The sequence below is a fragment of the Prinia subflava genome, chromosome 4 (assembly GCF_021018805.1).
Source record: "Prinia subflava isolate CZ2003 ecotype Zambia chromosome 4, Cam_Psub_1.2, whole genome shotgun sequence".
In the NCBI taxonomy this organism is placed as follows: Eukaryota; Metazoa; Chordata; class Aves; order Passeriformes; family Cisticolidae; genus Prinia; species Prinia subflava.
This window is the reverse complement of record NC_086250.1, coordinates 11,207,134-11,234,480: the sequence shown is the minus strand read 5'-3', so window position 1 is coordinate 11,234,480 and position 27,347 is coordinate 11,207,134. Positions and strand designations below refer to the sequence as shown.

General features: G+C 43.1%; 2 protein-coding genes across 10 annotated transcripts in view; one reads left to right on the top strand and one right to left on the bottom strand.

The window, feature by feature from the left end:
* SYCE3 (synaptonemal complex central element protein 3) overlaps positions 1-23,713 on the top strand; it is a 50,270-nt gene extending 26,557 nt beyond the window's left edge. Inside the window, exons 1-4 of one of the 4 annotated variants that reach the window (XM_063395431.1) lie at positions 19,022-19,190; positions 20,114-20,562; positions 21,363-21,471; positions 22,416-23,713. In XM_063395431.1, coding sequence (XP_063251501.1) covers positions 21,363-21,471; positions 22,416-22,585 — 279 coding nt within the window. In that variant the 5' untranslated portion in view covers positions 19,022-19,190; positions 20,114-20,562 and the 3' untranslated portion in view covers positions 22,586-23,713. Of the gene's footprint in view, positions 1-19,016; positions 19,191-19,326; positions 19,802-20,113; positions 20,563-21,362; positions 21,472-22,415 lie in introns of those variants that run through there. The other 3 variants (XM_063395432.1, XM_063395433.1, XM_063395430.1) reach the window with 3 other exon arrangements.
* Positions 986-18,832, bottom strand: STYK1 (serine/threonine/tyrosine kinase 1). 6 transcript variants are annotated; one of them, XM_063395419.1, is made up of 12 exons: positions 18,682-18,810; positions 15,942-16,050; positions 14,964-15,303; positions 8,276-8,380; positions 7,291-7,434; positions 6,129-6,377; positions 5,698-5,879; positions 3,850-3,933; positions 3,389-3,597; positions 3,124-3,164; positions 2,747-2,843; positions 986-2,314 (listed from the first exon to the last, which is right to left on the bottom strand). In XM_063395419.1, exons 4-12 carry the CDS (start codon positions 8,340-8,342, stop codon positions 2,110-2,112), a joined length of 1,278 nt encoding a protein of 425 aa, XP_063251489.1. In that variant the 5' UTR covers positions 8,343-8,380; positions 14,964-15,303; positions 15,942-16,050; positions 18,682-18,810; the 3' UTR covers positions 986-2,109. The 6 variants fall into 6 exon arrangements, with proteins under 6 accessions (XP_063251489.1, XP_063251488.1, XP_063251492.1 ...); XM_063395418.1 differs by lacking the exon at positions 15,942-16,050 and having other exon boundaries at positions 18,682-18,831; XM_063395422.1 differs by lacking the exons at positions 7,291-7,434; positions 15,942-16,050 and having other exon boundaries at positions 18,682-18,832.
* Positions 23,714-27,347: the final 3,634 nt, after the last annotated feature.

Below are 27,347 nucleotides of genomic sequence, written 5' to 3'. Positions count from 1 at the left end.
ATGTACTGTATGAACTCACATGACACTTATTTATGGAAGGAAACATCATTTCCTACAAAGCCTAAGTGACATAGAAAAAATAACTATTTCATTTGTGTCATTTTGCATTAAAAATAGAAAATTTCTTATCATTGTCTTTGGAAGAAGACTAACAAGTTTTGATGGATCAGAATGGAAAGAGCCATGCTAAGTTGGGGGATGCTGAGTGAATCCATTCTTCACATAGAATAATAAAATTATTCCTTTAATGTGCATTTAGTCCTTTTTGACAAGGACCTCGAATGCTCAAAGTGCCAAAACAGTAAGAGAAAAAAAAACCCTAATATACTGTCAGCTTTAGAAACCACAAACATAAGTGAGAAAATTTGTTTCACAGACTGATACTCCTTCTTTTTAAATGAAAGCAAACTAGCCACAACTTACAGTGCCTCTAATTTTTTACAAAGTCTGCATGTCCATTAAAATCAATGATCAAATAATTTCAGCTAAGCTTTGGAATACTCATCTGACCTGCACAGAAAGCATATTCTCCATGAAGATATATGACATTTGTGTAACAGCTTCTGCATCCATAGACATGAAGGGTTTTGCTTGGTTTTGTTGTTGTTGTTGGGCAAAGAGGCGTGGGGATTGTTTGTTTATGGGTTTATGTGATTGTATACAGTGCCCATGCTCCCATGGGAAGCCAGAATATAAAACACTGGAGAAACCCCAGACATTTACTGAATACCACTCCAGCACATTCCCCAGGACACCTCCTCTTTCAAATAACTGATTGCATTTTCCTGGGACAGAAAAGATGGGGAAAAATTTCCATAAACCTCATGGTGGGTTGACTCTGAATGGCAGGTGTCCATCCAGCCACTCTATAATTTCCTCTTCTTAACTGGACAGGGGAGAGAAAATATAAGAAAAGGCTCCCAGGTCAAGATAAGACAACAAGAGATTGTTCACCAATTACTGTTACGGGCAAAACAGACTCAAGTTGGGAAAAATTAGTTTATTGCTAATCAAATTAGGAAGTATAATGAGAAATAAAACCAAATCTTGAAACACCTTCGTTCACCCCTCCCTTCTTCCCAGGCTCAGCTTCAGTCCCAATTTCTCTACCTCTTTTCATCCAGCAGGGAGAATGGGGGTTGTGATCAGTTCATCTCACATTGTCTCTGCTGCTCCTTCCTCCTCAGGGGAAGGACTCCTCACACTCTTCCCCTGCTCCAGTGTGGGGTCCCTCCAAAGGGGACTAGGTCCTTCAGGAATTTCTCCAACATGAGTTCTTCCCAAGGGCTGTATTTCATGAAGTGCTCCAGCATGAGTCCCTTTCCATGAGGTGCAGTCCTTCTCCAATGAGGGTTCCTCTTTCCACAAATTCTACCAGGATCCTGCTCCAGCACAGGCTTCCCTTGGAGTTACAGCCTCCTTCAGACATCCTCCTGCTCTGGCGTGGGCACCTCCAGGGGCTGCAGATGGATTTCTGCACCCCTCTGCCCTCCAGGGGCTGTGGGGGCTCAGCTGCCTCTCTGTGAGCTGCACCATGGAATCTCAGGGGAATCTCAGCTCTGGAGCTTGGAGCAGCTCCTGCCCCTCCTTCTGCCTTGCCCTGGGTGTTTGCAGAGCTGTTCCTCTCACATCCACACTCCTCTCTTTCACCTGCTGTTGTGCAGTACCTTTTACACTTTCTTAAATACATAATCACAGAGGTGGTTCCAGTGTTGTGGAAGGGCTCAGCCTTGACCAGCAGCAGGTCCGTCGTGGAGCGGGGGGAAGCTTCTGGCATCTTCTCAAGAAGTCACCTCTGCAGTCCACCCCATCACCAAAACCTTGCCACACAAACCTAACACTCCTTTAACTCAAGTTTCTCATTACATTTTCTACAGCTTCCTAAACACACTTTACTCCCAAATGACCACTGGCAGAATGATACCAACAGGTTGATTTAACAATAATGTTAACAGTTTCTTGTGTCTGGCATGGAGGAGAGATTTGATAGATGGCTGAAGAACAAAGGGATCCCCTCCAACATATGCACCTCGTTCTGAGCTTGCAAAGTATTTAGAAAGGGAAAACTCTGAGACTTCTTTCTCCTTTACCAAAATATGAAAGGACCCTTCAGAGGATCGTGTATTCCCTCACCAGGCTGTGCACATCGACACCAGCAACATCAGCATAGAGTTCAGGCACCACTGGCTCAGGCACCTGCAGCACTGTGTGTCCATTGCTGGTCTTCATGGCTGTTTTCAGGGAGCACAGGAGGTGTGCTGGGGAAGGCCGCTGAGCTGCACTCCACTGCCAGCAGGACCTCATGATGCAGTACCTGTAAATGAGGAAATTATGTCTTCATGCAAAGAAATGTACCTTGGATCTTCCCTGTGGATACTTTGTTCATTTCAGAGAATATCCTGTAACTTAAGAAGAGAAAAATCATTCCCCAGCAGTGCTGCACCTTGCAAGGAAGCAGTAGAGCAGCAAAATGCAAGGGCACTTAAGGGAACAGAAACAAGTGTCATTTTCAGGAGAAGGAAACAGAAACAAGTGTCATTTTCAAGACAACAGAAAGGTTTTAGCCACAGAGGTTTTATGCAGCAGAACTCAGTAAGAAGATGTGGCAGACACAAATCTCAGCTAACAGGTTACTTTCAGTATAGTCTAGACTTAGAAATCTTGTGTAAAATCTCATTTTCTCTGTCTCGCTTCCATTTAGCTCTGCCAACCTCATGTTCAATTGTCCACAAGGCAAGTGGCTTACATGGCTTGCTGGCAGCTTGAGGGCTGCTTCATAATGTTCTGTTTCTGCAGGTAGGATAAGATGTCAGAAGGTGGAACCTCAGGATACGGTGGAGCACCTGAAAGGGCAAAAGGAGCAATGGTAGAAATTGTGGCAATGTTGCAGAGAGCAGCTTCTGTGCAAGACTGCCTTCCTTCCCTGGCAAGATCTGGCTTTTCTCCTACCACAATTCACAGTAACAGAAGGTCTAACAGGAATTGACAAGATTTTGCAAATTGGAAAAAACCAGGGTGCTTAATTAAATAGCCCAACTTTACATTCTAACATTTGAGATTTTGGGTCTTGTTAATTTGCTGCTTCCTTACGTATTTTTTTTAATTAGCATTAAATCTTCTTACCTAAGGTAATCATTTCATACAGTAGAATTCCAAAAGACCATCTGCAAGAAAAGAAAACAAAGCAATGTTGTTTCCTGGCTTAAATACATAAAAACAACTAGGCATGGCCTGGAGACAGGAGAAAGTATGAGCTGTGAAAGTGGAGCATTATGCTGAAACTAGATCTGCCTTCCTGTGAACTTCAGGACATGAAATGATGCATAAAGGAGTGAAAGAGACAGGTCTGACAGACAGCTGAACTTCTGCTCCCAAAATGAAGCCATACATGTCTGCCTTGATGGTCGGGGGTTTGCTCAGGAGCCTCTCTGGTGCCTGCCACTTGACGGGCACTTTCCGTGTGACTGAGCTGGCACCGTGTGCGTGAGTTTCGTAGGCCAGGCCCAAGCCACAGAGCTTAGCAGAGAGGTTGTGATGAAGAAGGACATTCCTGGCAGCAATGTCACCATGGAACAAGTTCTTTTCTTCCAGGTAAGCCTGGGAAATTGGAAAAGAAAGAAAACAGGATGATTTTAAAATGAAATTTCATAGATACACATTTTCACTGAGTTTCACTAATGCTTGTTTTCAACTCTGTGGAGTAGAGACACGTGCTCACCAACATAATGGAAGCATATTTTAACAAAGCCTTTATTTTCAGTGCTTAAGCAAAGAGGACTTAAGGCACCATGCAAACTTGTGTTGCAATCAAGCAAGAAGAAAAAATGCAACCAACATGAGCAGACTTACCAGAGCTGCTGCAACCTGCTGTCCAACCTCATATACCTGCCTCTCAGTGAGGTCATAGGGGACAGCATCCATTGCCATTACATCCTAGAGGGACAAAATAGGAGACCTTGGTTCAAACAAATGCCACAGCAGTAGGATAGTGGGGAATGTTTCCTTCTAATCTATCTAATCTTATGCTCCTTCTTCTCACAATTGCCCATAAATTGACTGAAATGTAAGAGGATGTGGATGGGTGATGCTGATGGTGTGCTGAGTAAGACAAGCACACTAGAGACAACTGGTGGCAAAATGACACATGGGGAAAAGCTTATTAGGTTAGACAGAAATTGTCAGAATGACAGTGAAGAACAACAATCCACACAGGTGAATGAAAGATACATTTTATATTAGAATGATGAGTAGAAAAGCACATTTCTAACATATGAATTTGGTACCTGGTATGAGACTAACAGTCCATGTCTCCTACCACCCTGCCTGTAACAGTAAGAGAGAGGGAGATGAGAGAGAGAATAAGGTAAGCAAACAATGATCTTCCTGTGCCATTTTACAGCCCACAGATACATTCTATTTAAAAACTTCCTGAGATGGTTATGGTTTCAACATGTTCAGTAACCTTTGAAAGGCTACCTTCCATAATTGACCTCCTATGAAGTGTCAGTATCCACAGCAATCAGTGGCAAGACATTCCATTGTCAACTCCTCACTTCATGAAGAACCAGCTCTGTTTGTTTTGAACATGACATGTACTAGCTTTATTTGCTACCACCTGGACCTTCTGCTGAACAGGACAGGAAGCAATCCTTCTGTATTTAGAGTTTCAGATGTAAGAGAGTGATGGATTTACATGGTAACAGCAGAGTTTTGTTTTCATGCCTTTTGTAACCATGAGTCATAGAACCACAGAATAAGCTGAGTTGGAAGGGACCCACAAGGACCATTGAGTCCAACTCCTGGCCCTGCACAGGACATTCCAACAATCCCCCCCTGTCCCTGACACTATTGTCCCAACACTCCTGGAGCTCAGCCAGCCTTGGAGCTGTGACCATTCCCAGGAGGGCCTGTTCAGTGCCCAATCACCCTCTGGGGGAAGAATATCTTCCTGCTATCCAATCTAAACCTCCCCTGATATTTGAGCTCTTTTTTAGCTTGAGTTAACCTTATCAATGGACTGCATATTTTCATACTATCAGACCTCATCCCATCAGATTTTACCCCTCAGCAATGGGCAGACATGAACCCATCATTCACAAATGTGAAACTTCTTCCTGTGCATTACTTCATTTTTAACTGAATGCTGAATTTCATCTGTTCTTTTTATTGACAAGTCTCTCAATCTTGGAAGATCCTTCTGCAATTCCTGTGGGTCAGGCCTTGCCTTTACTGGCTGTAATCATCAGCAAATATCATCACGTCACTGCCATCCCATTTTTAGGTTATTAATACATGCAATGAACACCACCCTGTCCTAGATAGCTGACCTCCCTTCAGTGCAAGTATCAACCTTTCATTCTTATGTTCCATTTCCTGTCTTTCACCAATTAGTTATCATCCCATGACCTTCCCCCTGTGTTGTAACTGCTCTGCTTTCTTAAAAGCATTTGGAGTGAGACATGATTTAAAACTTTAGAAATTCAGGTGGCTGTATGAATTCATTCTGATTCCAGTGCCTGCAAAGCCTTTCAATGGTCTGCAAAGTAGGACCTGTGCAGAACTTCTTTGAGGCATGGAAATAGTTTTGATTGACATAGACGGATGCATGGAGAGATGGAAAAATCATTTATGACTTATGGATAGATATGTACCTAAGGAATTTAAGAAGCTATTCTGTCATCACTTCTTTCGACTCACCTTCCGACACGCCCACAGAAATGTCAGCAGGTCACCAAGAGACGCATCTTCCATGATCATATAGAGTGGGAGCTGGTCTACACAACATCCAACCAATTCAACCAGGTTCTCATGATGGCCAAGATTTTGATGGAATTTAATCCTTCCCAAGAAATCCTTTACTTTCTGGGGACTAGCCGGGTCTGAAAGAACAAAAGAAAACAAATTAAAAACAAAACAACAACAAATAGAAGCAGCAAAGAACAGGATGACAGCTAAAATCAACATGGTCAGCAATCTTTAATCCCACCAAGACATTCCTACAAGAACATCTCAGACTTACTATACTGAAGACAGCTTGTTCTTGCCCAGTACTGATGGCAACACTCTGCCCAGCATCACGTCTGGGATACAGAGACTGCACCAAAGTAGACCCTGACCACAGGCCTTACCTTGCAAGGCTTTCAATACCACAGTCTTGGTCTTCCCAGAGCTCCCAGTTTCCAACTGGGCCCTGTAGGTGCTCCCATAGGCACCAAGTTTTATCAGCTGCAAGGTGTCTGGTAAGAGTTTCTCTCGTGGTATCTCTAATTCTTTCAGAGTTAAGGATGCAGAATTTAGTAGGCTCTCCACAGATCTCTCACTCAGCTGGATGTAGCGGTCCTCTGTTGAGCAGGGTTCCCGCTGACTCTTTTTCGTCACTGACAAAAGCAAATACATATGATGCATAAAACCAGACAGATGAACCCTTGTAACAGGTGGCAAGGCTCATCCTTCAGTGCTTTTTAATTTTTGCTCCACAGTGTTTTGGAAATCAGGGCAAAGTCATGAACTGTTATTGTATCTTACTTATCCTGGCCCTTGAAGAGGAGAAAGAATTTATCTCCCACTCTATTTGATGAAAAGACAGAACCACTCTAGAAATATCTCCCATATTTAACTACATAACCTTTATAGATAAGATACATTTGGACTTCATTCTCATGTGCTCAAGCAATGAACATTTTCCTTTATTACCAGTTCTCAATTAATTCTCTTAGTATAGGCTCAATAGGCTGTTTCCCTCTGCATACCCAAAATTAGTTCAGAACTGTATTTTCACTTCCACACAGCCACATGTGTACCAACAAACCTTTCCCTACCCCCTCTAGTCCCTGTTCTACTTCATCTTGTCTCCATAGGAAGAGGGAGACAGCAGCTTGAAATTAAATTTCTTAAATGGCAGGATAGAAAATGGATTAACTAGGTGCAATCTACATCAAAATTACTATCATTCATAACTACCCCAGTAGAACTCCCCTTGCAGCAGCCTCCAGGAGGCTTTTACATAAATACATTCTATAGCTCTTGTGATTTTACTACAGCATGTTAAACAGCCTACTTGGCATGATGCTTTGATTTTCTCAGATCCATCTACACTACAGCTTCCCCTACTGCTGCTGCAAAATGGAGTAAATCAGGGTTCCAAACTTTTCTAATGGTTACTGGATTGCTGAATACCACTCAGGGTCCTCATAAATGGTTTTGCCTAACAGCTGAAGCAATGGGGAAATGCAATTGGCTTCTGGCCACTGAAACCAATACTCTTTCTTTTGGTTGAAAAGCATTTTTCACCTTGGGTTTCAGCTGGTGCTGCTTGCTTCTGCTTTGCTCGCAGGCCACGGCAGTGGAGCCAAAGGATCACAGTGAGCACAATGACAAAAATTCCCACCAGGAGAACTGGGACAACGATCACTTCCGTTTGATGTTCTCGCACAACTGTCAGCAGAGTAAGAAAATGGAAAACCAAGGAATAAGCAGCACACTGGTTCTGTATAACCCTGTAGCAGGAATCCAATTCAGTAACTTTCAACCCCAAAAGTGTGTGTTCCATCCTCTGGAACAGCTGAACACTGTTAGTGCTGCCACCTTATTTTTCAAAGGTGCTGAGTACCTAAGCTGCAAGAAATCTACTAAGACTCCCACACTTAAGGTCATTTATATGGAGACCAGGAATTGTAGCCATTTGAAGTATCATCCATCAGTGAAACAGAAACAGCACTGGCAGCAGGACAGCAGGGACATGGGTTGGGCTGGATATTGCTGTGTCATCACGTGCAATTACAGCTCCAGCTCCTTCCAGTAAAATCACACAGAGCATTTCAGAGGAATCTGGGTGTGGTCACCTTTGGAATTTGACTGCAAGACATTGCAATTAGCAAGGCTTGTGAAGGTAACTATCTTTCTCATGTCCCCAGATCTGGAGGTAGTCCAGACAATTTTTTTCAGTTCCCAAAGATGGCAGAAAGTCATGAAATCAAAATCCCACAAAACTGGTCCTTTGGGAAGCCACAGGGAATCTTTAATGATTGCTGTACACCTCATTCAAAGTAGGAATTCTCTAAAATGGCTGAAATTATGTGAGATTAATCCTGCCACAGAGGTTTCATCCCCATAAACATTTCTCCCCTGAAACACAGTGCAGGGAAAGCTCCATCAAATCTTTCTGTGTGGGCTGGGATGAAGGTGGAGGAGGAGAAAGGGTTTGGCACACTTTTCAGTGAAGCTGGCCTTCTTGCCCAGCATGCAAAACCTTATTAAAGGAATGTGTGAATCTTACCACATAGCTTGTCATTGCTATTACACTCCAGCAGCATCCGTGAGAATCTTTTCACATCCCCTGCCATGTTCAGTTAAAAGCAAGCAGGTCTCCAACCCTCACTTCCTGCACAGACATAAAGAATAATAACAAAATTTATTAGTAGAAAGGATGATGATGAAGCAACAAGTGAAGTGAATAGGGAGCTTTCTACCCCCTACAATCAGTGGTTGCATGAAGCAGCACTGGGATTTGAAGGCTTAGAGAATGACACTATCACATCCTATGGATGATGCACTGTGTGACCAGAGAGGATTTAGGGTTAAGCTTGTTTTACAGTGCTCCTCAAACAAATGAGGACCCCTAGGCCTAAAGGCTGGCATATGTACAAAAATCCATAGATACAAACCTAATTATATTTAAAGAACATCTAATACACTCCTAGCTAAGACATTTTTTAGATGCCAGAATGGCTCAACATTTTATCTTCTGGTCCATTACAAGTGAACAGATCAGCAGCATGCACAGAAAATGTCATTCTTGACTACAGTCCTTGCCACAACTCCTACTGTTGCTGTACAAAGAAAAGGAGAAAAAAGAGTTGTCATTAGGGCTCCCTGGTAGCAACTTCTGAGCACTGCCACGTCTAAGTATTCTGAAGCACAACATCTGCAACTCTTCTGCATTGGTAGCTGAAAATCCAGAGCCTGTACAAGCATGCACCTTGTTTAGTCACTGCTTCTTATAAATATTGTTAAAATTTAAGACTTAACAGCTTCGCAAACAGTATCACCTAGAACATTTTACAGGAACTGTGACTTTTATCCTGAAAGCACCTACTTTGTTTTCAGCTGTGAGTTTTAAGCAATTAACCTCAATGGCAAATATAGGGCATTGATTTTATGGAATTTGGTGATGAAATGTTTAACAGTTTGTTCTCATGCTTAAAATTAATGAATGAAATTATTCTTCACCAGCTGCACAATAGAGTCAACAGATAGGAAAATGGAATGTATCTGTGCTTTAAGGTATCACAAAAAGTCTGTTTCCTTTTTTATTTAATTTAATTCTTAATGTGCTAGCAGATTTACCTGATTCCAAGGTATGGCTACACCAGGAATCCAGCCAAAGGAGTAATAACACAGCAAAAATACTAATTTTTTTAGGTACACTCTGAAAGCAAGCACGCTAAAACAACCTACCTCAGCTCTAACATACACACACACCCCTACACAAAAATACACAAGACCAGTCCCGGCTTTTTTCTTTCTCAGGTACACACAGACTCCAGGACCACTAGCCAGCAATCATATTGTATCATCTAAGTCGTGAGAAGTCCAAGCTCCATCCTAAAACTTGCTAATGGCTTTGTATGGGTGCTTATTAGAAATGCACCTTGACAGTTAAATACCATGCATGCACAGGCACACAAAAGCACATCCCAATTTGTGCTTACAGAGAGAGCAGCAAAGATCCATGGAAAGAGCTCTGACACAGCAGCCACATCTACACTGGTCCCTGTCTGTAAAAACAATTCCTCCCTACTCTTTATGCACCTCCCAGCAGTGATGCCAGTGGGTGGCACTCATGTTTTCCATCCATACTTTGGGCAGAACCATGGGATGCAGGAATGAAAACACTGGCAGTCATTGGCACTTTATTTGTCCTGGCACTCCTTTGTGCTGCAGTTGCTTATGGAGGTGTTGTAACTGGAAGAGCTTGATTACAGAAGGTCTCTATCCTCTTGCAATACTCAGCAAGCAGAAAAAGAAGTTTTGCTCAGTAAGGTAATTCTGAAGTGCCTTTCAGTGCTACTTTTCAGGCCAGGACCAAATAAATTCCCATACTAGGCTTTCTGCAAGGTACTTGCCTAACAGTAACATCACTGCAGTTCTTACATTCCTATCCTCACAAGGAGAATGGTAACTCAGAAATCCACAGAACTCATGTTATACATTTAATATTTTCTTGCAATGGAAGACACATGAAACATATGTGGAACTAACATGTTCATGTGCATCCTCAACACAGAGCAGGACTACTGACAGTGATCAACTATTTATTTTATTAGATGAAGACATTTTTCCAGTACCAAGACAGGATAAAGGCAACAAAAATATCTTAAGAGGTTCAAAATCTGTACCTCACTGGCATTCTGATTTTCCTTGCCTGTGTGTTAACATCATACCAAGATCAGTGCTGTCTAGATCATGTGCACACTGTGCTACTTCAATTTAGAATTTGCATTAGAGAAGTTGTGCCATTTCAACTAAATGTCAGCTTATTTATTCTACTGGATTTTTTAATATTCTTTTACACAGACTGAATTCCACTCACTGGAATTCACGGAATCATAAAGGTTGGAAAAGACCCTTAAAATCATCAAGTCCAACAGTCAGCCCAGCACCACCACCATGTTCACCACTAAACCATGTCCTCATGTGCCATATCCACAGGTTTTTTGTACATTTCCAGGGATGGTGACTCCACCAACTTCACTGGGCAGCCTATCCCAATGTTTAATGACTTTTGGCAAAGAACTTTTCCTAATCTAATATAAACATCCCCTGACACAACTTGAGGCTGTTTCCTCTTGTCCTGTCCCTTGTTTCCTGGGAACAGAGCCCAACCCCCCCTGTGCCTGCCTCCTCCTGTCAGGAGTTGTGCAGAGCCACAAGGTCCCCCCTGAGCCTCCTTTTCTCCAGGCTGAGCCCCCACAGCTCCCTCAGCCCCTCCTGGTGCTCCAGCCCCTTCCCCAGCTCCGTTCCCTTCCCTGGACACGCTCCAGCCCCTCCATGTCCTTCCTGTCCCCAGGTTCCAGAAGTGCCCCAGGGTCTGAGGTGTGGCCCCAGCAGTGCCCAGCACAGGGGACAGTCCCTGCCCTGGCCCTGCTGCCACCCCATGGCTGGCACAGCCCAGGTGCCTTTGGCCTCTTGCCCACCTGGGCTCCTGTCCAGCCGCTGTCCCCAGCACCCCCAGGGCCTTTCCCAGCTTTGCAGCCCCTCTGCCCCAGCCTGGAGCTGCAGGGGTTGAGTGAGCCAAGGGCAGGAGCCAGGACCTGTCCTTGTTGAACCCCACACAACTGGCCCAAGCCCATGGATCCAGCCTGTGCAGACCCCTCTGCAGAGCCTTCTGACCCTCAACCTGAAGCCAAATCCTGATGTCAAAGCTAAATATACAGTGAAGACCACGGTACCTAAAAATAGCAGAAGCAGCTGCTCTTAGACAATGGGAAATACAAGGCAAAACCTCAGCAGAAGTTAATCTACAGCCACCAACACTTACAAACTGCTCCTCACAGACTCCTTGGTGCACTGCACGTGGCACAGCAGTTCTACGGCCTGGCAGCAGTGATGGGTTAATCAGCCCCCATCCTACACCAACATTGCTCCTCTGTGAACATTTGCAAACAGGATGAGCACTTGGGAAAGGTGGCATTTTGTTTCCAGCCATGTTTGCCTGCTGAGCTGTCTTGCTGCCCTGGCAATTTAGACAAAACACAGAGGGCAACAGAGGGACAGGAATAAGCAGTTAGAAGGTGGCAGCTGTGGGAGCTGCTTAAACTGGTTCAGGAACCTCAAATACTGAATATGAATGTAGCTGGGCTGAATTAAGTGCTCACCAATGCCAAAAGAAGGGATTATCTCCTCCCTCTGCTGTCTTCTCATTGCTTGTTTTGCTCTCAGTTGTGCAACTGATTACATGGTGAACTGATTCAAACCACTAACCTAGCAGGAAAAATCCACGGCTCTTTTGCCATGGGGATTTCCTGCCATTTTAGTGGTCGGTATTAGTCAGGGGTGAATGGCTAATTGTGAAACCACACCCTGTGTCAGCACAGATCCACAAGCACTGTGTGCCAGCATAAGCCTTACTGTGATTTTTCCAGTCCCTTGTCATTCATTCTCACATGGATACTGTCCCCTTAGCAATAGCAGAGGCATTCACGTGGCAGTGTGGTAAACTGAACCAAGAAGATGATCTGCCCTAAAATAATCAATCCTCTCTGACATTTTACGGCCCTCAAGTTGTTATCAAGCCTTAAGAAGCCTGAGTGACAAACTTTGTGGTGAAGACTGAAAAGAAAGAGAAATATCAAGACAGAACATGCCCATGGAATATATGGGAACAGACAGCTTGAATACTGCCCACACAGAAGCTGCCTGCTGCTTGCTCCTGCCATGTTAAGGAGAGTAAGCTGTCCATATTCACAGCAAATATACAGTTTTGCCCCTGAATATGTCTAATTTGTGAGCTACCAGCAGTTCCCATCATCAGTGCAGATCCTTGTGTAAAGATCAGCTAAAGAATAACTGCCTGACTGATAAAAGACAAATCCTTAAACAGTTTGTCTTCTACTTAATTTCTTGCAGTGGCAGAACCTTGCTCTCTAGCTTTTCCAGTTACCCTTTCACTGCAGCTTGTATTATTTCCCATCTCTTTTATCTGACCTTTGAGCATGGTCAACAGTCAAGGCTTTGGCAAGTTCTCTGCACAAGTGCGCTGTGCCAGCTGTGCAGCAGGAAGGGAAGGGAGCTACCAGGGAACTGCAGGAACCAAACCAGCAGGAAACCACCAGGTGTGGGCAGTTGTGGACACTGAATGTGAGAGAAGAGGGAAAAATAAAGAACCATAGTAAAACAAACAGTGAAAAAGAGATTTCTTTTCTCCTGCCATGTCCATCGTTTACTAAAAACAGCATCACACAAATAAAAAATGAGCCTGACAGGTTTCAGCCAGGCATTTGTTAGACTGTGTATTCTGTGTCCCTACTGCCTGCAGAAGACCTTAGTGACTATTTCCAACAGCCTAGCAGACGTCTTTGACATCTTTGCAAGGTTTCCCTGGCCCATGGAGTCATCTCATCTCTCAGTGCAAGGCACCTGTGGGTTACCAAGCACTGTGCAGAATGGGAAATTCTGACCAGCCACACCAGAGACACTTCTGTCCTTGTGAACAAGGATTAAAAATAATATCCTGTGGCTTGCTACAACACTGTCTCAGCTATAAAGATTTAGTAGCAAAACTCACTTTTGAAACAGCTGGTAGCTGTAACACCCTGTAAGAAAACAAAGTGTTTCAAAAATCACATTCAGAGACACAAGATTTCCTCTTGGTCCAAAATAGAAGCAATACTTGAATATCAAACCTAGGCTTGCTGCTACAGAAGCATATTAAGGGAGTGGAAGAAAATTAGGCTGACAACTTCTGAAGAGCTAGACCATAGAGAAAACAGCAAATAATGAGGCCCATGCTGCTATTTGAGCAGGTGGCTACTTAGAGGAAACTTGGCTCCTTTTCAATATAGCAGAAAAAAACAGGCAAAGTCAACAGTCACTACTGCACTGAGAAATGAGTCAGGAGGACTCAGTGCTGCTGTGCTTTTACACTAAAAATATTATTTCTAACTGGCATCATTTCTGTGGAGATATGCAAGTTCTTATAGTGCTAGGTCTTGCTTAAACTCAGATCATCTACAAAAATTAATTTATTTGTGCTGCATAAGAAAATCCAAGTACAGAAGTATGAAATGGTACAGAACCTTAATGGGGATAAAGACAAATATATTTCTTCTAATGCAGACATGGCCTACTGTAGTTTCTGGAAAATTAACATAGGTCTTGAACATTCCCATTGAATTGTGCCAACCAAAAGTAATTCCTCACAGGTAATCTGAAGAATAAGTTAAAATGGTAAAACCCCCAAGAAACAGATTAAGCTGAAACCCTTAATGAACAGGCTATTAGAAGCCAAACTTTCAACAGTACACTATCATCTTTGGCTTCCTTCTATGAAAGCAAAATCATATCCTACTTTTGAAAATGTCTCCCTGCTGACTCAGCTCTGATTTTGCTGGCAGTTGCCTATATTCAGCCTGTATCAAACCCCAAATACAAAAATTGTAAAAAAACTGTGACAGCAAAAGCTATGACAGAACATGAGAAGAATGATGGATTTTTTGTTTCAAAGGACCATGCATACATGTAGCTCTTGTTGTGAAAAAACTACTATGAGATAAAAATACTGCATGACATCACATAGCTGCTTAATGGTTTAAGAAATCCAACTTAAATATGCTTTCATAAAAATCCACAGCCACCTGAAGCTGTGTAGACAACTTTAGTTTCAGTTTCCCAACTCCTGGATGTTTCTTGGTGGCTGTAACACAGATTTTGTTTTTAATTTAATCAGTAGCTCATGCACACAGAGATAAACACAGGAAAATCTAGATATCTGCACCACTGTGGGTTAGAGTTCACTGCCTTACAATCAAGCCACAGTGATGGGAATAAAATGGTAATTAGTTCTGAATTCAGCCCCAGGCATGTATTACTTAACTAAAGATTGACATATTTATACACACATGCATAGCATCAACCTGTTTCAGTGAACTGAGACTAATTTTATACAAAACTTAATTACTTTGTTAATTTCTTTCTCTTTAAAAAATGCCTGTGAGCTATTTCATTCAAATCAGCCAGAGTGTAGAGGACATCCCTCTTTTATTTTCTTCTCAAACCCCACCACCATTACCAGCACAGAAATGACTTTAAGTAGCTTCACTACAAGCAGTAAGCACATGCACACATGTAAACACAGATGTATAGTACAGCTGCCTTCTAATTCAGGTCACATTTATGTTAATAAAAGTCTTTTAAGAAATAAATATTCATGGACTGATCTTCCAGAAGTGCTTTCTCTCACTTACCTGAACGGCACCACTTTCCTTGCCCTGCGGTTGTCTTTTCCTGAAGCTCTCCTGCTACCGGTTCCCAGTTTGTGAAGCCACTCCCAGTAACGCTGATGATTACCTGGGTATGGTTTTGATTCTTATGACTAAGTTCCTCCTCACTGATTTTTCTACTTCAGTCCCGCCCAGCTTGGGCTCTTTGCCTCTCTAGGTCTGCTCAGCTGTCTCCCAGGGATGTCCAACACACAGCTGACAGGAAGGCGCACACTTGCAGAACAGGTCTGCCGGGCTTCCACACAGCAGCTGCTCATGGGCTGACTATGGAGACAGGCACAGCAAAGAGCCCTCGGGCAGGCACCTGCAGTGGGGTTTGAAAGGCAGACCAATACAGATCAAGAGGGACAGGTTATGTAAGAAACACAATTCATACACTTCTGGTTACAGGTTCACATCTAGAAAGAACGGGCTCTTGGAACAGAAAAATCTGTACGAAACCCCAAGGACTCCAAAGGCTGAAAAAGCATTCCATCGGGAACACAGTCAGCAAATGAAGAAAGAGATAAAAGATTAATATCAAAACATGCTACAGCAGAAACACAGGGTTTTTCACACTCTGCCTTGCCCCTTGGTGTCCCTCCTGCTTGGGCTGTCCATGCATTCTGCCAGAACTTTGGAAAGTTTGGCTTTCCCCTGCCCTTTCTTCACACCACTCTGAGCTCCCCAACCACACCAGACAATATTCCTGAACTTCTCTGTGATCTTTTCCTGCCATGATGCCCTTGGGGTCTCCATTGTGCTCTGCTGGTCCTCAGCAGCCGTGGGGTGTAATCTTCATAGCACCTCAGCATTTTAGTTCTGGGGACTTTCTTCCCAACCAATCCATGCATGCAAGTTCCAGCTGCTGGCTGCCCTCCCCTGTCACTGATAAATCCTGTGTTAAGAGTTTCAGATCCCTGAGTCGTGGTTATATGAGTCTACACAAGATTATTTGCTTACCTACTTCATAGGAGTGAGAGGCAGCTGCATTTCAAGAGTAAACAATATGACATCTACTTCTTGTTGAGAGACAAACTTCATTTCACAGTCAGCAACTCGATGCAGGTGGCTTGGGGAAGATGCAGCAGATGATGTGATCTCTGCCAACTGTTTTAGCCAAACTCACCTACTCCTGTTCACATTTTGTCGCTGCATATAATTATATTGTTCTGGGGAAATTTTTAGTTGTGGCCCAATTAATACCTTTAGGTATCAAAAGACAATAGTTAATTTAAGAGAGACTTCTCCTTAGCATTATTCTGCCAGCTGGCATTCACCCATGTGTGCAAAACAGTGAAAACCAGGAGTGATTTTTTCATTGCTTGATTCTCTACAGACACTGGCAGGAGTGGGCAAAATAGTATCAGCAAAATAGTCCTGTGATACAGATTTTTATCCCCTGGGAAACCAGGAGAGACATCTTCCACACTGAAAATTTTCTTGAATTAGAAAGATCACTACAGCTGCAGAATGCAGGCTTAGACTCTGGTTTCAGCTTTCCTCTCATTCTGGTACTAGCTTGCATAGACTCTCTGCAGTGTTTTCTCCATGAAGGAGCAGGGGATCTGCCTTATACCTCATTCTCCATTAAATAGTAGGTAAAATGCACATAACAGTTCCTCATTTAAATGAGTTCCTTACTGAAATGAGTTACATTCCACAGGCACCTTCCTCAAGGGCACCTGAAGGAAAACCTATTCAGATCCCTGTTTAAAAATATGACAACTGAAAATCTTCTTCCTTCTTTCAGCTTCTACACCTCCCCACTGTGGAAGAGAGTGTGAAAGGCAAAGGGTTAAATATTCAGGGTAAGCATATGCAAATGCAGCAATGGCTGCAGCTTTTAATTTCCCCCACCAGTGTCTCTGTTGTGCTCCCAGTCTGACTGGTTGGATAAGATATTTCAATGGTTCAGAGTTCAGGCTTCAGCCTATATAATCCTCCTCATTCATCAACAAGCCTATCCCCCTGTTTAGTGAAGTGACAGAAGTGATCTGTTGTTCTGTGAAAACCAGACTTTTCCTGCTATATCTTGTATTGTATGTGCATCCACAAAGAAAACATTGCGTGTTTAACATTCTCTATCCTTCTCTGCTTTTTCCTTATGATTAGCACACTGAAAGGCAGCAGACTGGCAATTTTAACACAAGCATCTTCTTTATCTCCAAGTCAGCTGTAGTACATCTAGAAACCATCCTTACCACACACAGCTGCTGTGCCACAGCCTCCAGATGGGTTCTGAGACTAAGCAGTAAACTTCTTGACTTATTTTCACATTCTAATATATGACTTGAAACTGTGGCTTATAGCTGATAGACTGTGACTGATCTTTTGACCACAGAGGTGCAGAAACTCAGAAGATAAGGGGCTAATGTGTAAGTCTCAACAACTTGGCTGGCTGCAGAGCCAACCAAGGGTTGTTGGTAATAGCACACTGTGAGAAAGAACAAGATGTGGCTGGGGAAGGGGCCATGCACAGGAGGGGCAGCACTCTTCTGTGACAATTGATGTAGTTTCTGCAGATAAATACAACATGGCACAGCACAGAAATTATCTAAAAGTGAAAGAAAACCTCCCATCACTATCCCAAGCATCTGCTCTGTCTCCTGAGCTTTGCCTCTCAAGGTTTTCTTAAGAAAAATTACAAGCCTATTGTTTTTAAAGGCAATTCTATTGTGATTTTCAGTTCAGCCCTGCAGTATTTGCTTTTTAAAATTTCCAAAGATAGCACCATATGAAAAGAAATAAAGAAGAAAAGCGAAATGACCTAAAGATTAGGCATCAATTTTCATCAGCCAGCTGAAGGTCCAGTAATTTGCTAGTACTTCCTCTGTTCAGGGATTTTACTTAGCTGCTTTTGAATCCCTGCAAAACTTTAGCAACACAATGCTCTGTGATAAAGTTGCATTCATGCAATAAATACTTAATTTTATTTATTTTGAAGATGGATTCTCATCTTCAAACCAGCTACTCAGTTGGCAGTGAAATGAGTGGTGATTGCAAGAGATGAGCAAGTCTGCTGCATAATGAGAATACTAATATACCAGATAATTTAAAATAGGACTAAGTTTGTGTTTGTGAATGTTAAAGGATAGCAAGAGACAGCTCAAACCACTCAAGGTTTGGATATTGATGGGAAATGGGACATGACTTGGAGCATGGACAATTCAGAAATGGGGCTTGATTCTCATTCTGCTATAAACTGCATAATTCCTATCTATTAACTCTTGACAAACTTTGAGTCTTGTTGCTCCTTCTCCAGAAAAATTCCAACCTGATTTTGCCTAGTCCTGCAAACACCTTCTCCAGCTTGCTTGCTTTCTTTATTTTTTTTTTTTTAATGCAAAGCTCTTAAAACCACAGAACAGTTTGGAAAGGGACCATGCAGTTTCAACCCCCCTGCCATGGGCAGAGGCACTTTCCACTACTCCATACAGCCTGACCCTGAACATTTCCAGGGATGGGCATCCACAACCTTCTCAAGACAACCTGTTCCAACTTCTCACCACCCTCACTGGCAAGTATTTTTTCCTTATATCCAATATAAACCTACTCTCTTTAGCTGTGAACCTGCTACTCGTTGTGCTGTCGTTGCCGGCCCTGGTCTGATGCCTCCCTCCATCCCGCAGGCAGGGAGAGATTCCCTGAGGAAAGCAGCAGAAGCACCACCCAGCTTTCAAACTTAGGCGTTAAGCTGTACCTTCTGCGTTACTTTCAGGAAAGTTCCTGAAACCACCACAGGCCATCTGCGGCGGCCGCTCTCGCCACGACTGCAGTCCCTGCGGCTCGCCGTGCCCGGGGCGGAGCGGGGCAGGGCTGGCGGAGCGGGGCAGGGCTGGCGGAGCGGGGCAGGGCTGGCGGAGGGGGCCGTGCCCGGGGCGGAGCGGGGCAGGGCTGGAGGAGCGGGGCAGGGCTGGCGGAGCGGGGCAGGGCTGGCGGAGCGGGGCAGGGCTGGCGGAGGGGGCCGTGCCCGGGGCGGAGCGGGGCAGGGCTGGCGGAGCGGGGCAGGGCTGGCGGAGCGGGGCAGGGCTGGCGGAGCGGGGCAGGGCTGGCGGAGCGGGGCAGGGCTGGCGGAGCGGGGCAGGGCTGGCGGAGGAGGCCGGGCCGTGCTGCGGGCGGGGCCGCGGGTAGGGAGGCTGCGACCGCCTCTGCTCGGCCCCGGGGCGGTGAAGGGAGGCGGGGTGCCCAGCCCGCCCGGCCCGGTCGTGGGTAAGCTCCTGTGTCCTTCTCTGCTTTTTCCTTATGATTAAGCGCACTGAAAGGCAGCAGACTGGCGGTTTTATTAACATAACCATCCCCTTTATCTGCAGGACAGCTGTAGCACACGTAGAAACCACCCCAAACACACACACAGCTCGGTTGGATAGATGGACAGAGTCCAGTAGGATGATGTTTAATAAGTCCAAGTGCCAAGTCCTGCATTTTGGCCACAATAACCCCTGCAGTGTTGTAGGCTGGGCATGGTGGACAGTGCCCAGGCAGAAAGGGAGCTGGGGGTGCTGGTGACAGCAGCTGAACACGAGCCAGCAGTGTCCAGGAAAGCCAATGGCTTCCTTGCCTGGATCAAGAATAGTGTGGCCAGCAGGAGCAGCGAGGTCATTCTTCCCCTGGCACCGAGGTGAGGCCACACCTCGAGTGCTGTGTCCGGTTCTGGCCCCTCAGTTCAGGAAGGACATTGAGACACTTGAGCACATCCAGAGGAGGCAACGATGCTGGTGAACGACTGAGGGAGCTGGGGTTGTTTAGTTCTCCTTTAGAAAAGGACACTCAGAGGTGACCTTATCACTCTCTACAACCTCTTGGAAGGTGGCTGTAGCCAGGTGGGGTTGGTCTCTTTCTCCAGGCAGCAACTGACAGAACGACAGGACACAGTTTTAAGCTGCGCCAAGACTGGATATTAGGAAAAAGTTTTTTATGGAATCTTCTTTTTTTACGGAAAGTACTGAATAAAGTACTGGAACAGTCTGCCCGGGAAGGTGGTGAAGCCACTATCCCTGGATGTGTTTTAAAAAATGGATGTGGCACTCGGTGCCATGGTTTATTTGAGGTGTTAGGGCATGAGTTGGAATCGATGATCTTGAAGGTCTCTTCCAACCTAGTGATTCTGTGATTCTGTCTGTGATGCCGCACAGAGCCGGCGGCACTGGAAGCGAGGGGCAGGCGGGACACGGTGCCGGGACACGGTGCCGGGACACAGCCACAGCCCGGCGTTTCGGAAAGCCAACCGCGGGCAGGCCGCCGAACTCTCCCCAGCGCTTGTTTTCGTGAAACACGGAATCAACCGAGCTCGCGAGCCGGGGCGCACGCGGGCGGGGGGCGGGCACGGCCGCCGGGCAGCGTTTGGCGTTTGGTGTTTGGTGTGCCGTTGCCGCCTGCTCTGTCTGTGAGGGCGAGCGGCGGCGGTGGCGGCCGGGCCCCGGCGCCCCGCGGGGACGCGGCCCCGGCGGCGGCCGAAGGGTGCCCATGGTGTGGGACAGCACCGGGGCTGGCGCTCTCCAAGGGCTCCGGGACAAGGGAGGTCCCGGTTAACCTCAGTTTTACTCGTTCTATGAAGTGACATTTGGAACACCCAGCGTCTGAGGTTTGGCACCGGTTTAAAATGCTGTAAAGCCATTACAAACCACCCGTCGCGTTTCTTCCGCACATACCGGCAATAAAACCCAGAAAAAAGCTACCCACTGAGTCTGAGAAATCACTATAATGGATAAAAACTATGCGGTGTGATGTATAAAGTCACTACACTGAAGCTTTTCCGTGTCTTCACAGTTCCGTCCCATGGTTTTCAGCAAAGGAAATTAACAGCAATACTTTGTGTCACATTTTCAGTGAACACTGAGGTTCTAAAACTAATATTTTTGCCCCAAGAATTTTTACATCCTAGAATTTCACTCCCTACAACTTAGCAGAGGTTAGGGAATAATAATGACTTACCTGCATCCATGGTGACAAAACTTAGTGTTTATACTAAACCTTGCTGGAGTTTGCAATTGTGAAATAAATACTGGTTACAAATGGGGATTTTATAACTAACTTTGAAAATAAAGAATTGCCCTAGGTCAGAGTATTTGGACTGTGACAGGGTAATGAAGTTTGCTAGTGAAGGGTTTGACACGATCTTTTATTACTGATACCAAAAATCTTTATTTTGCACAAACACAGCATATTTGAGCTAATTCTTTCTACTTAATTTCAAAATGCACAATAAATAATATGCAGCATGCAGGTGATAACCAGTAACTTTAAGGTCAGATTCTTGCTGAAGTCACATATAAATCTAAAATGTATAAGCTTTTATTTTTTGTTGCAATGTTACTTTGTGTCAACTGAAAATCAATTCACTTTAGAGTAAAATAAAGTAAGAAATTCCTGTTTTCCTTATAGATGGCTGAATCAGAATCTCAGGAAGGAAACTATTATAACAGGGGAAACAAAGTGCAGAACTTCAAAGCAGACATGGAGGAACTTCTGGAGGAAATGGAAAAACTAACAGGTACAGGTCTTTATTAAGAATGATATGGATTTTTGTACTAAAGACACTGAATATTTATTTTTTATATTTATTCTGTAAACTTCTGTGTGATAGAAATGTAATTAAAACAATCACCATCAACTAATGCCCTCGTGTTCTTAATTGTGAAAAAGCATGCAAATAATTCATGTGGTTCAGATGGCTCAGAATTAAAAATCAATAAGTGATGCTTAGTTCAGAGTGTTGGTTCAAAACAGAAATACTACCAAGGTGTTTAATGTACAATTATTGAAATATAGTATATAAAATGAGACTTAATTCTGAAAAATGGATACACATCACCTCTCAGGTCAGAGTGCTATAGTGAATCCTTGGTAAAATAAAAGGGAATATATGTAGGTGTAGGTAAGTACAGAAGTTTAGTACATAAGTGCTAAAACTATTTGCTCAGCTTTATCAGAAACTCATTATTTCAAAATCAATTTCATTATTTAAGTAACTGATTATTTCAAGATCAATTTCATTACTTAAGTTTGCCTTAAAATATTTCATTTCTTTGTTGCAGTCTTCTTGATCTTACCCTTTTCTCACCTAACAGAAGCTGTAACTGGTCTGGGGGGAGAATTCCTTATATAATATTCATATATTTTAAAACAGTCTCAACCCTTTCCATTTGATTATCTGTTTTCTTGTCTTTTTTAGGTGAAGTGTCCACCCCCCTTTAATAATTTACATGAGAGTACTTCCATTATGAACTATTTCAAGACATTTATAAAGAAGTAATACTGAACAGTCTATTTAATCTTGAGTTTTAATGTAGGCAGTTTCCATTTTATTTTCCAGTCTTCTCTGAGATCTGAACTGATAACAATTCATTTTATTAATTGAATTTATTTATTGAATTTATTTATTGAATCAGCCATTGCTTTTTCCTGGCCAGAAGATAATAGGTGTTGTGTTTGCAGTGCATGCAGCCTGGCTGGCCTACGACTGCACACCCATCCAGACCAACCCAGACCTGCACAACGCCATGCAGCGCTTGGAAGATGTGTTCCTGATGTGCAAAGAGCAGATGCAGAAGAAATGGCAAGAGGTGCTAATGGAATCTAGAGGTGAAGGGCAAAAAAAGGAGTAAACTGAATTTGGTCATGCTGGTAGAATGACATCCCTTGGAAAAATCACTTTGGTCCTTTTTTCTCCCAGCTGTGGAGGTTTCATAGGCACTGTGGGCAATGGATTTGCTTTCCTCTTGTTGAGAACTACTTATTTGTGAATGTCTGTGGAAGTATTTTAATGAGGTTACACATATAGCTTTGTACAGTTGAGGGTAAAAGGCAGCAGTGTGTGATTTGCACAATGTCCATCAGTAATCCCAGTAGTGTTTGCACACACAGTTGACACACCCTCTGTCCCTTTTCTCTGGAAGATCATCCTCACTCCATGGTCAATAGAACTGGAATTCTTTGAGACCTGAACAAACTGGGGGCATGGGCAGTAGGGGTGCTGTAGAGGACCAGCACAGTGGCACTGCACAAGCCCATGCCTTTCAAAGAAAACTGAAGAACTGCTGCTTTTCCCAAAGGGAACACAGGTGAAATTCTAGATTTGGAGATAGATTGAGTTGGTTTTATTTAGGATTATCACCTAGGTGTTCAATTACATAGTTTTATTATTTAGATAGATCATCCATAGTTGATGATTTTAGATAGATAGATTTTAGATAGATAGACTTTAGATAGCCTTTTAACCATTTCTTTGAACTGGTTTCACCAGAAAGATTGTTCCTTTCAAACCATCTGAAGGTGGCATGAAATAAATTTTTTTTACCATTATAGACTGCAGTGCGTGTGGTGGCATTGCTGCAGAAACCAAACCAACCATGGCATAAAACGTGCTTCTCTCCCTATGCTCTTACTGTGGTATATTAGAGAAGGAAAAAAATTACTTTTTTAGTCAGGATAAGAGCAGCACCTTGTGGCTTTTGTTATACATAAATGAGTAATTCATCAGAGATGGAAGTCAGTGCAATAAGTTTTAAGGATCTTCCTTTTTATTAAAATCAGTCTCTTAACTAGAATATAAGCACCATGTAGCAAGTGAGAACACCTCCATCTCCTCTGAAGATGTATGTAATGATTTAAATCACATCTAAATGATCCCTAAAAGTTTGCCAATTTTTAGGCTGTGTATTTCTTTGAGATTGGTTAATCTAAATTCAGACAGAATGTTTATCCACTGAAGTAAAAAAATGTAGGCAATTTAACTTTGTTGGTTTGTGTTTTTTTATGGCACCAAGTATTTCTACAGGTACAAATGGTAAGCACAAACTTTGAACCCTACACTTGACTTTCCTGTGGGTAGATCTTCACTTCTCCCCAAGACTTTCTTCCCAGTTACATGATGAGTATTAGAGGAAGGTTAGCAATAAGCAGCAGTGCTTATGCCTAGAAAAAAAACTATGCACGAAGATATTTATTCATTTCCTTTTTTTTTTTCCTTTATCTATTTATTGGGTTCTTACCATCTACCCTATTTCAGCCCCCCTAGAGCCTGCAGCAGAGCCCAGCTAGCCCACATTGTACCACCTTCATTTCCTGTCACAGAGGTGCCTCCATGAATTCCCAGAAAAAAATAAGTGGAGTAACAGCCCCATCTAGTGCTCACATAACTGTACCAGTAAACCGGACTGCTGACATCTCCTGACTCCCCAGCACCCATTTTCTGTGATAAGTGTCAGCAGTTGTGTGGTAACACTGCAACGCTTTAACCATCCACGGCACAGCAAAATTTACTGCTCTAATTACGTACTGCACCTGCTGGCAAGTCAAGAGGTTGATGCCCAAGAGTAACCCACCCAACAGCCATTAAGTGGTACCATAAACATTTTCAATATTCTGCTGGCATGGTTAATTTCTTACCAAGACACAGATGAGACTCATACAGAGCCTCTTGTATAATTGTGATGGTTGAAACTCTGCCCTTCTCTCCAGTATAAAACACGGAAAGGGGACTGAAATGGGAACACTTCTCACATCCAGTCAGGCATCTTGACCATGTCTAGAGCTCTATTTAGAATATTTATTTAATTTACTACTACTGCCCTCCAGTTCTTTATTAGAGCCCCAATTCAGGCTATCTCCAAAAGGCTCAAGAATCCATATGAGCTGTTTTACCTTTCAGCGTATTTTCAGAATTTCAGTCCAGATTCTTGCAGCAATTTTTCCTGAAATTGAATCAGTAACACCTCTATTTATACATACTATTAAAATAATGCTCTTTTTTCTGAACAATAACTGTATCACATAGGCACTACTGGCATGAAAGTGGCAGTGTATAATTGATTAATTCTAAGGACCTTTGTGGTCCTATTCAAGTCACCATTTACGAGTCAAAACTTACAGCCAAACATCGAAAAAGAATATATTTTGACATTAGGAAATATAATGAAGCTCTGAGTCTTTTCTATTACATTTTAAAGCCTTAAGATATTTATTACTCATCTCATCAGTTGGTGGTATTAAGTCATCAAGATCCATTTTCTGCTCATTGCATCACTGTCCTCCTCTAAGACTCAAAATTCAATCATGGCAGCCTTGCTCCATTATTGCAAACAGCATAGGATAGAAAGTTCAAGCTACCACTTACTTGGTATGGCCTTCAAAATCTTCTCATCCCTTTTACACATAAGGAAGGATCCCACTGCCACTGGGCTCATGCAAATGCTTTTCCCTTCAACTCAGAGCACTTCAGAACATGGACTTTCTCTACAGAATCACAGTGGTGCTGAAGGCTCGCTGGTTACCCAAAAAGCCAAACCAGCAGAAAGCAGAATCATGTCTAAGGCCATAGCTTTGAACTCAGAATCTGCAGAGACTCTCTAAAAAAGCCACAACAAATAACAGACACCCACAGCTGATTTCACAGCCCTTACAGCAAACTATGTAGCACAGACTTTATTTCCCAAGCTTTTTCCAGAAGAAAGTGTTTTCCTTCCAAGGCACTTGTTGCACATGTGTAGCTCTCCCTGGCAGCAACACTGTCCAAGACAGAAGCTTACAGTACACCTATCTCCAGACTGTGAATGCCTTGTATTACAATTATGTTTAAATGACGCAATGCACAAAGGAAGGCCTATAAAACTGTCTTCTTCCTTTCTTTATCCCCCCTCAGAAGTTTACAAACCACAGGGAATGTTTTTGCAGCACATTAGCTACTCTGCAAATTCAAAATCCATGAAGCTACATCTCTTTTTAAGAAAAGAAGCCAACACAACACAAACTGAGCTCTCACCTGAAATTCTGCTTGAGGCAAATAACCTATAGCCTTATTTAGAGGTACACATTATTGAGCACCAGGTTTATAATTTTTTTCCTGGCAAATTCAGCAAACAAGAGCATAAGTGGCCTAGCAATGGAACAACTTATGCACAGCCCATTGTAATGTAATTTTAGTAAGTGCTTTAAACTCTGCCAGAATTAAGCTTATATTTTCATAACCAGGGAATTAAGGGATGAAGTAGCTTATGTCAATCACTGGCTTCTATTTTATACAAACATTCTTACTAGAGGCAGGACAGAAATAACAAATAGAACTCAATGAGAGGACATGACTTGCATCTCTCCCTCACTTTCTGTGTTCATAAGAAGAAAGACAGCTAATTAAGTACTTTTGTTAGCCTAATTCCATCTGACCTACATTTTTGGAAAGATTAAGAAAATTCTCTTTAGCCTGTCAAATCTCTCAAGGAAAAACACACCTACTGAAGGCAGTTCGAGTAGTTTTTATGAAAAGTTCTGCAGTAACATTTCAGTATTTATGAATATCTTGCATCTGCTTGTTACGGTGAAATTATCAACCTCTCCCCAATGTGCCTGCACATTTAGTTTGTAACAAAATTTAAGCCTAAAAAGATGTATCCTGCTTAAGAATTTTTAAAAGGTACCATTACTTATATCTTCCTCACCTTACTGCATTTTGTTTTGTGTTAAAACAGACATATTTCTTCATCTTCCAAATAAAGATTTCTGCCTCAGCCAAGCCTATGGCTTTCACTCCACAGCTCATAAACAGGTTCCTAATCCCTCACAATTCAGTCAGCTGTAAGCAGAGCAACTCAGGCATCACTAAGCCTTTTCCCACCCTCCTTCTCCCCCTCAAGGCAAAGGCAACAGGGTGCAAGGGCCCTTCCTCACCTTCCCAGCAGCTGGAAGCAAAGGGCTTTTGAGTGCAATTATGCCCTGCAGTCTCTGCTTAATTCCTGAAGAGTAACAGGAATATTTGTTTGAGAAACAAATATGCTTATCTAAGGCTTGGTAACAGCAACTGCAACACAGGAGCGTGAGAAACGCTGGATTGAACAATGAAGGACACAAGATACGCACCCATATTCAACAGCTGGAAGCAGGCTGATAACACCTGGGAGACAGCCAAGTTCTAGGGAAGAACATTAAAAAAACACTGATATTCTAAGACAGCTCAGTTCTTTACTCATTAACACAAGATGGCACAGGTACAGAGATTTTATTGGTTTGAATTAAGAAAGAGTGGAGAAGCCCATCAAACACTATTCAGAACAGATGCTTGGATAAAGTGGTAGTTATTACTCCAGTGTCCTTCTTGAGCAGAGTCTCAAAACTCAGATTCTACTGTTTATAGAACACAAAAGCCTAGCAAAACAGATGAGGAAAAAACATTCCAGGAACTCACTCCACATCCCCCAAACTCCTGCCATGAGACAGTAACAGGAAAACCAACCACTAAACATCATTAGAGACAGAGGAACAGAGGGAACAGTGTATGTGTTTTGTGATTTTTTTGCAGAAGTTGTTTCATGTTCAAGTCTATCCACCTAATCATGCTCAGGTATCATCCACCAAGACATGCCAAAGAGGCGCCTG

Excerpts from the sequence above, each read along its gene's own strand:
- STYK1 (XM_063395418.1), bottom strand. The coding sequence starts at position 8,342 with ATGGCAGGGGATGTGAAAAGATTCTCACGGATGCTGCTGGAGTGTAAT. Across the intron at positions 3,934-5,697 it reads TTCTGTGGGCGTGTCGGAAG|GATGTAATGGCAATGGATGC; the intron begins GTGAGTCGAAAG and ends TTGTCCCTCTAG. Across the intron at positions 3,598-3,849 it reads AGCAGGTTGCAGCAGCTCTG|GCTTACCTGGAAGAAAAGAA; the intron begins GTAAGTCTGCTC and ends CCAATTTCCCAG.